Here is a 10,043-nt window from a genome sequence, read left to right as displayed (position 1 = left end):
ATCCTCCTATTAATATCTTTGTACATCTGGCACTAACTGTTTTATTGTAGAGATCACTTACAGTATCTTCTTGAATTTTTATATTCTATATTTCTATCACAGACCTTCTACTTTCCCCTATGAAAGTATGTACTCTTAAATGTACTCAGCCATCAGCTGTGCACCGTTATGGTGTAAATATAACCTATCTACGAATTAGATCAAATGTAAAAGTCAGCCGAATTAAGGTTGATACTGCAAGGAGACGTATTGTGTGAAGAGAAATTGAAGATGTTGTTTAATTGTTGATATATTTATGATCCACGTTAAGTATTCAGTTTCGGCGGAATTTCTTCCAGTTTTTCCAAAGGTCTTCTCATCAGGGCTCTATAAATAAAGAACTACGGCAGATCTGTAATATGTAATGCAGCCGAACCGTGTATTACAATGCCGTTATGTGATGACTTTCAAAGAGAAAAGCAAGAACACTCGGAATTAAGTATTATTTTATTCTTTTAAAATGTTTTCCGGATTTCATATCATATAAACACCAAATCCCAGCATGCATTGCGGCTAAACCATCCAATCAGCGAGCTTAAACCATAGCTGAGGATCTTGGGTAATCGCTCGAAATGCCTACGTCTGTTTCCGGTTATTTTTATTTTGAAATTCAGTTCCTGAAGGACGCCAAAAAAGCCCGAGATTATGGAATTAAACCAATAAATAAAAGCAAGGATAATTGTGTGTTATTGGTGAGTAAATAACAGTGTGTTATTTTGAAAATAATAACAAATTAGAAGAAAAAAAGATTTTAAAAATACAGATTTCAGTGTTCTGAGGCTCTGAGCTGAGCCCCATTTATTTTCCTCACAGACGGAAACAAAAGTCCGAAATTATACGATTTAAAATAAAAGCAATAATTGTGGCTTGATATTGGGTAAGAACATGTTTTTATGAACCACACAGCTTCCGGTCTTCCACGACCCGACCGGAGAAAAAGACGTGCTGCAGGCACGAAACACATTACCAGTAGAAATACATTGCTTTTAAAATCGTGCTGTGCAACACGAAAAAAAGGGGAAAATCGTGTTGGTGAACACGAATCAATAGATTAAAAATCGTGTTGGTGAACACGAAATGCCATGAGACTGGGTTGGCCCGTCAGCCTTCCATCTATGCACAAACTTATCTCGTGCCCTCATTGGTCATGTGTGCGTTCGTGTGTGTTGGAGGAGGGGCTCTGTAAGGAAGTGGCAGATTTTCTCCAGTTGTGTATTTTCAAATTCTAGCGCACTCGAACTGGTTTCTCCTAAATTACCTACCCCACGTTTAATGCTACCAGAACAGCACCAAACAGCAGCCAGGCTAGGTTACTGAATGGCTGGAGCACACAGTAGATCATTTAGAAACTAAACAGCCATATGCTTCCCTCAGGGGGTAAAGACCAAAATAGAGCTTTTATTTGCCAGGGGGCCAAACACCAGACTCTTAATAAATGCTAATGTTGCTACATGTCTGCTGGATGTGTAAATACTTAGGCAACTGTTGTTAACACATATGTATAGACTTTATAGGAAGATACAATTCAAAGTTATTTTTTTAACTGCTTGTTCTCAGCTTCATAGAATAGACTGAGAATATACTGTAGGAGGAGAAAAATCGCAAGTGTTCACATGAAATTGCAATGTTTAAAAATACCTAAGTTCAAAAGTGGCTAACTGTTTCTAATGCTCAAACACAAAAGGTCTATTTTTATCATATGCCTAAGATCAAGTGTGAAAGTGATTATTATTCAAGAGCTGGTATGTGTCTGTTAGCTAACTAAGGTGATAAGGTGTATCTTCATTTATGTAAAAACATTGTCTGAGTGCCTTCAGGAGAGAAAGAGAGAGGAGAGAGAGAGGTGAGAAGACTTAGTCGACTATAACAGCACTTTAGGAGTACACTGCGTTCCTGGCCATCTTCCCATGCAACTTGACAAGTCCAAAGAGTGGACAGGTGGTGTGGGGATGGTGCTGGAATGGTATTATGAGATGATGCCCAGTGGCCATGTGGCATCGCCCGCTCTTCGTATGGAACGAGAGGAGTCTGTGTGCCGACAGTGACCACAGCTATGACTCACTGGCAATGCCACTTCCTGCCAAAGTGGATCAGAATGAGTGTGGCTTTGGGTCAGGGCAAGGATGGAGCATTTGATAACAAGTTCCATGGCTGGGGACAGCTTTTCATGGTAACACAAAGCTCAGAGTAGGTAGCAGCCAAGTGGAGATCAGACCAATCTACTGAGTTTTGACCCAAAGAATGAAAATAAATCACCACGGCAATAGAATTGACATAGCTCAAGAATGCATTTCTTCTAGCCAAACTAGAAGATACAAAATGTGGTTTTGAAGCTTAATGAATTGTAGCATCTGTGAAACATTAAATCTATCAACTGGTTCACGTGACTTGACTTGTAACTGAGAGTTTGCCAGTGGGCTTCTGTGTGCGTGTGTGTGTGTGTGTGTGTGTGTGTGTGTGTGTGTGTGTGTGTGTGTGTGTGTGTGTGTGTGTGTGTGTGTGTCTGCCAGGTAGAGTCACTGATACAGAACTAATTGGAAAGGCAATGACATTTATTTGACAGAAATAAGTCGAGTGAGAGACACTCTCTTTTTAGTTGCTTCTAATTTTGTGCATGTCAACAAACAGGTTAAAAATAGAAGCTCCCAACATGGCCAAGTAAAACCTTCTATGAAAGCAGAAAAGGGTTAGTTGTAATCCCGTGGATTAACGGATTTCACGAAGGCATGTGCCTAGTGTAAATTATAGAGGCCAGATTACATGTAGATATAGCAGCAGTGGGGTGATCTGCAGGAGCTCAGGGGCTCAATCTTCTCACCAACCAACAAAAACACTATGTGTCGGAGATTGAGCAATATCATCCCTCTTTTGACCATGTGCTTTTATTTTGATCAGCATATTATGAATAAAAGCATTTCAAGGTACCTGTGGTGCTTTGATTGAAAGATGTTGTAACACCAGCACTGCCAGCGTCGCATTTGAAAGAGACTAGATTAACGGCAGCCGTCAAATTCACAGCAAAAGTTGAGCGGATTTTCAGCACTGAAATCACAAAGAGTGATATATTGACAGATGGGAGAGCTGAAATCTTTTCTGCATGCGAACCCAGGGAGATTGGGACAAGTACAACTTCATTCAGTTCATTCACACAACCAGAGTTTAGCCCTAGCTAAATCTGGCATAGATTAAAGAGGTCTGTCAACTCTTCTCTAAACGAAGCACTGGATAATCATATTAAGCATCATTTGGGACATCTAAGATGGTGGCATGTGCTAGGAAACACACACAATGCCATACATTTATATTGTGTTAAAGTTTGGCTTTAAAAGAAGGAGAAAGAAAAGAAAGAAAAAAATATCTGCTTTTTATGCAAACAGGGGCTGTGATTGAGGGACTGTGCGTTCAAGGAAGGGAAACAGACTCACCGTGGCGAGCTCATCAAATTTTCCAAAAAGCTCATTTAGCAGTTTAACCAGTTCCTGCGCTGTGCACTGAGAGGCCAGGCAGGTGAAACCCACTATATCTGCAAACAGGATGCTGTGACGGAGAGATAAAAAAAGAAGCGTTTCAGTCAATGCAGGTTATTTATAGCAGCGTCTATAAAGGGAAAAAAAGATTATTGGATGCCTCATCAGATTAGCTCTCAGGAATGTATTTAAAATGATGCTTAAAGAGTCTAAGCTAAAGTAAATTTGAACATTCTCTTTGCATAATGATTTAACATAAAACATTCAATTTAATGATCTGCAGCAGCAAAAAGAGAGAGAGAGAGAAAGACAGTGTGCAGAGACTGGCAGTGCAGTCAGGCAGAGCGACTTAAAAATAGAAGCGAGAGCATTCTCATGGGAATCAAGGTGGAGACATGTCCTGTAAGGAGCTGATGAACAGCCATATATTGCAAATATCAAGGCCTCTCCCCCCCTCTCCAGGTCAACTTGTACTCCCTTTTGATTGTTAGTACACAATACTGAGAGAACTTGATGTTAACATCAATAAGAAATGTTAATAAGAATTTGCTTTTCTGCAGTGATACCACCTCCTACATTAATATTCTCCAGTTGGCTTACATTGTTGGTAACGACGGAAGATGCTGTAATACAATTGGTCTAATATATGTGTAGGCGGGCACTAAACATAGTTCCTAATATCTCTACTGTCACACAAGCAGTTAACCAGCTGGGAGACTAATGTTGTTTTAGCCGCCTCTTTTGCTGTTAGTCCCATCTGTGATTTAAACGCTCCATATCGGACTCAGTGACTCTGCATGTAAGTGACACTGTCATCAGTCCAAACACAGATCAGTATACTGAGTGTTGAGGTTATCTCACGTCTTGTATCAACATGTGTGGACTACAGGGCAACGCTGGCCATCAGGTGTCAGTTATACCCTGCCATGGGGAACGCAACCTCACCAGAGGCCTAAAGCTAGATGCTATTTTCTGAAAAAAATCGAATGGTTTCCTCCTCTTTTTAAAAACGGAAAAAGATCCACCTTAATTGCATTTTAACTTATAATTCCTTATGAGTGTTTTCATTTCAAATTTCAGGTTTCAAGTTTGGCAGAGGTTATTTTCACTGTTTTTATATATTTTTTAGTTTTTTGCATTTATTAATCATGTTTCATTCAAACATGACGACAGGTCCTGGAAGGAAAAGGTTACTTTTGTTGAAAACTCTAGTGTCTTAAAAGGGTTCACCAGCCTTTGAGGAACTAATCACTATCTATCTGCGTCAGAGAAGAGCAGGAACTTTAAGGTTTTGCCCAGAGTGTTGGGTGGCAGTGGAGGGTGTGAAGAGGGTTAGTCATCAAACTCTGTCCTGTCCAACTCACATGTCTGCGACTCACACACTGACGGCAGACTGTAGCCTGCATGTGGGCTGGTGTTTTCACAATGTGACAGAGTGCAGATATCTCTAAAGGGGGGCTGCTAAATGTCATTTTGTGGTCTCACAGATGTCACCCTAAAGATGCTGAATACATTTCTGTGTATGAATGTTTCAATTGGCCAGTAGCTTTGGCTTACGCATATATAAATCATTAAAGTGTAGACATTCAAAATAACTTCAAAAATGTGTCATTTCAGTGGACAGAATAGCATACGGATGCAGTCAAAGTATCTTTAATGTGTGGATTGAATTACCCAACACATGCCCTTTTATTTGATCCCCCTAACAAACATACACATTTCTTGTAAACTGTCTGGAATAGACCATTTTAAAAGCTCAACTGCTGATTATAATTTTGACACACATGTCATTAGTCTTCTGCCATTCTCTTCAAAGATCTACAATTTAAAATCAGGCAAGCTGTAAAAAATGATAATTGTTTCACTGTCCCACATGCAGTAATCAATTCAAAGACCACCAGTTGCTAGAAGAGAGGAATTGTGCAAATTGCACAATAAAATGATGTTGTTAAAGCCAATCAAAACTAATTTACAGTGTGTCTCTTGTACATACTCTAGAGTGCTGGCTATTAAAAGTAGAGGATGAACTTTGCTTGCAAGGAACAATGCTAATGATTTCAGGGCTCTGCTTTTAAAAATAGCACAGTAGCACTACAACGTCTGCCTGGAGTTGCTTACAGTGCATCTCTCTCTGTAATGTAATGATATTACACTGACAAGATAGTGGCCGTCCACACATATTTTAGGATGTTCCCTAGCGTGATGGCTAACAGACTTCTGCAAAGTGACACATGCCTTAGTTTATGTTGTCGGAGGGGACATCTGAGGTAGCAGACTAGGGCGTTTTCATGATGAATGTATGCTTCATATTCAAATGCTCTTTTGTAAGACAGCGTTGTGTAAATTGTCTTTCCACATTTTCTTTCCACAATTCCTGAAAAGGAATAAACACCACTTAAACTATCATCATTGGAGCCCTACTACAGGCTACAACTGCTTTGTAGTAGTTATTTTGAGCTGTGTTCCCCTCATTTGAACCACATGCATGCCATTGTCTACACTTTAATGTGAAGCATGGGGCATGTGTTCCTCTCAAAGTTCAGGTCAGATCTCTCTGTCCCAGGTTTACGAAGATGCTTTGTAAACACTGTACAACATTAGAAAAAAAGCTTGCAATGCGCATATTATTCCGGTCAAGATGCTGGTAAATTCTAAATAAGCTATACATGTTTTGTTAGTAACAGCATGTTCAGCTTTGAAATGTGTATGATTAATTACCTTACCAAAATGAGCAACTACTTAGCAACTTGTCCAACTCAGCACATCATAAAAGTACAAAAATAGAGGTATGTACATTAAACAGGACAGCACTGGAGCCTACTTTGTAATTAATAACCTTGTCCATGTGTTGGAGGACAGGCAAACTAAATCATAAAGACAGATGTGGATGTTGGGTAAGTGCTGAACACGCAGGTAATAACTCAAACATCTGGGGCTTCATTTTTTAACCGCAAACGATACATTTAATATCCGCCTGCATAGTTTTTGATTTGATCTGTATTTAAACGTCCTTGTTCACAATGTAAACATACAAATTTGAAGTGTTGCCAGAGTTATTTGACATAGAATTTGCAGATACATCAAGCAACATTTTATTGAGTAATGTCACATCTCAAAGGTACTCTTTTTTCACGAGTAAGATCACTGAGAAGCACAGAAATTGAGACTGAAGCCTCTTAATCCGGCTATAAATTAGTCTGTACAGCGATTACCTACACCCAATCTACTGTACTGTACTGTCCCACGGTCAAGGTCAAAACCTCTTGCCAATTTATATTTCTGGCTCAGAAAACTCTATCCACAGCATTTAAAGCACCAAAATTCAAATGATTAAACAAGGTTTTACACACAGATATTATCGTGTGCTAACTGCTACTTGTCTCATAATATTGTCTAAGTCGAACTCCCTGATCCATTATTTCCTCTCCAAAGGCACATATTTGCAGACAGTTATTTCCTCAATGATCTCCTATTTCCCTCTGTGGGAAGCATTACTGTAGCTATTTTGGCATATGTGATTTCAATTTAATCATGTAGCAGAAACACAGGCCAACACAAGGGTTAACTTTGGATAGGCCCCTCTGGAGCTACAGTGTGTGGGCAGTGTATGTGCTGACTTCGAGCCAATAAGGTAGCTAACAAAGACGAGCGTGAAGATGCTTACAATACATTTTAGAAGGATTAAATCAAACTTGTTTTTTACATTGCAAGTGAGCTTCTAAAAACATTACAAGAAACCATGTCAGTAGTAACAGACCGGTTTTTCTCTTATTCTAATAATTATTGAACGGAAATGTAAGTAATGTAAAAAGGAAAGCCCTTAGAAGATTTATAATTGATATATCAACTGGGTAAAGTAACATCATTAGTGTAAGGGACTGCCCATATACCTATCTTTTTGTCGTATATGTGGGCGTGGAATGAAATATGGCAAAAATAAAATGCTTGCAAATTCAACGAGTGGTAAAGATCAATATTGTGCTAAAGTGGGTGCTAAGTTATACAGTGGTGATAAGCCTGAAAGAAAGATGGGATATCAAACAGTGCCTGCTCATAATTTATCATTATTTGTATCTGATAAATCTTATTAGTAATGCAAATGCAATTTGTTAAATGTGACTTGATGAACCAAGAAACAGTTTAGAGGTGAATACTGGAGATTTATTCCTATACAGTCAGCACTTTTGTTTTCAGCTCAAGAGCATTTTTAATATGTATTAATTAATCAGTTACTATATTATAATCCATTACAATAATTACAATAAATGGGGCTTTAATACCCTACATATCTTGTTAAATAAACTTGAGGTTTGTTTCTTTGGAGGCCTATTATTTTTTTCGTGAGCGATTACTACAATATCCCCGTGGCTGGATTTTAATCAGATCAAACGCTGCCCACAGTCTCCGAACATAATGAAGAAAACTCGGAGTACATTGAGCACGCTGTTTACTTCTTAATTACAGTAGCCCAAATCACATAAATCATGTCCACATCCAGTTTAGATCACTCTCAAAGGGTGGCGGCTATCTGAAGGAGTTGCAGGCACAAATGCAATCAGCAGAGCTCCACTGAGATGGGTCCATATTTAACCACCGCGCGCACATACAGTGTTATGCAACAAGAATTTAGTCTCCATTGCATTTAATCCCCAGTAGCAACTTAATCCTGGGGCTAAGCAAACTCTCCTCCTCAAGCGTCCCTGCTGCTCTGAGCACACACAGAAAAGGAGGACGAGCAGATAAGAAAAGGAAACAAGGGAATGTGGGAGCAGAATAAAAGGAGATTTAAGAATACAGTAAGAAATGCAGATTAAGATACATGATTAAAAGGAGAATAAAAAAACTGACTTATAAATAGCAGACGATGGAGGAGCGAATGTCGTGTTAAACATGCTGTTAACATCTCATCGACAGAGGGTTTAAAGGTCAAGCAGAGCCAACTAATGCTGCAGGAGTTTGGAGGAAGAATTACTAACAAATACTGACAGGTGCAATTCTACTGAATAATGGCATTCTTCAAAAAAAGTTGTGGATGATATAAGTTCTTTATAATACTTGAACAGCAGGACTTTAATTGTATTCAAACATATTACCATCATTATTTTACTATTTTATCTTTTGTAAAGGATCTAAATAGTGCTTTCCATTACTGTATGTTATATAAAGCAGCCCAATGCAGACCAAAGTAAACAAACAACACTAAGTAAATTAAATCAGCGTGAACTCTTAAGGTCCCCCATTGACATATTTCAGACAAATTGAGAAACAGCTGGTTTGTTTGCTGGCTTGATTACAAATAGTTGCTAAAGAGGAAAGATTATCAATGCTATGATGGTGTCAGAATTGTTTTGACACAGCATATAAACTAATGTCTTAAACGAATTACTGTAACTTCTCAAGAGAGTCTGAAGAGACTGATGTGAGATTATTGAAAGCTAGTTTCTGAAGACTTCTTTGATAGTTATTGAGTTTAGAAGTTCAAAAGTCATCCCCCTGTAGCGAAAAGTAATGATCTTAAGACAGACATTATCGCTCTCATACTGCTGGGATCTTGGAAGCTGTGCAGGATATTGCACAAGTGCCAGAGGAATTCCCTCTTCACCGAGCATTGATTAATCTGCCTTACTCTAGTGCCTGACTCCAAAAAGCTATTTGCCCCATGATGGCCCAGAAGTTGGCAAATGCACTACCAAATTATCCTTAGCACAGATTTGGGTAAATTCCGTGTTGTCCCTATAGTTGCTACAAAATGTGAATAACTATACTAATCAAAATGGAAAGCGCATTGCATTTCGATTCAGTGTTATCAAGACTGACAATAAACAAGTGAGTCAGGGACTAACCATTGATAATCAATGTGAAGTATTACATTTCAGCTTGCAGCCTGGAGCCATTTTAAGGAAACTGTTTTAGGACACTGTTGGGTCAGATCACTCAAAAAGCCGTAGCCCTGGATGTTCTTTCCAAGGTATGGACGAGTTATTCAGAGCCTACAGTTGCAAGAAAAAGTATGTGAACCCTTTGGAACTACCTGGATTTCTGCATAAGTTGGTCATAAAATGGAGGAAGCCACTGCTGTCCAGAAAAAACATTGCTGCACGTTTGAAGTTTGCAAAAGAGCACCTGGATGTTCCACAGCACTACTGGCAAAATATTCCGTGGACAGATGAAACCAAAGTTGAGTTGTTTGGAAGGAACACACAACGCTATGTGTGGAGAAAAAAAGGCACAGAACACCAACATCAAAACCTCATCCCAACTGTGAAGTATGGTGGAGGGAGCATCATGGTTTGGGGCTGCTTTGCTGCCTCAGGGCCTGGACAGATTGCCATCATCGAGGGAAAAATGAATTCTCAAGGCCCAAAGCACAGGAGTAAATCAACAACAGAATGGCTTCAACAGAAGAAGATACGCCTTCTGGAGTGGCCCAGTCAGAGTCCTGACCTCAACCCAATTGAGATGCTGTGGCATGACCTCAAGAGAGCGATTCACACCAGACATCCCAAGAATATTGCTGAACTGAAACAGTTTTGTAAA

The 10,043-nt window shown here is 39.2% G+C and overlaps 1 protein-coding gene across 1 annotated transcript in view; it reads right to left on the bottom strand.

The window, feature by feature from the left end:
- Positions 1 to 3,464: 3,464 nt before the first annotated feature.
- Positions 3,465 to 10,043, bottom strand: part of LOC104952064 (adenylate cyclase type 1-like) — a gene marked incomplete at its 3' end in the record, with an annotated part of 11,386 nt that continues 4,807 nt past the window's right edge. Inside the window, exon 4 of the mRNA XM_010778820.1 lies at positions 3,465 to 3,576. Coding sequence (XP_010777122.1) covers positions 3,465 to 3,576 — 112 coding nt within the window. The remainder of the gene's footprint in view (positions 3,577 to 10,043) is intronic.

This window comes from Notothenia coriiceps, unplaced genomic scaffold, assembly GCF_000735185.1.
Source record: "Notothenia coriiceps isolate Sejong01 unplaced genomic scaffold, NC01 NC01_scaffold00019478, whole genome shotgun sequence".
Classification (NCBI taxonomy): domain Eukaryota; kingdom Metazoa; phylum Chordata; class Actinopteri; order Perciformes; family Nototheniidae; genus Notothenia; species Notothenia coriiceps.
Note: the sequence above shows the minus strand (reverse complement) of the source record. Positions and strands in the feature narration are given on the sequence as shown.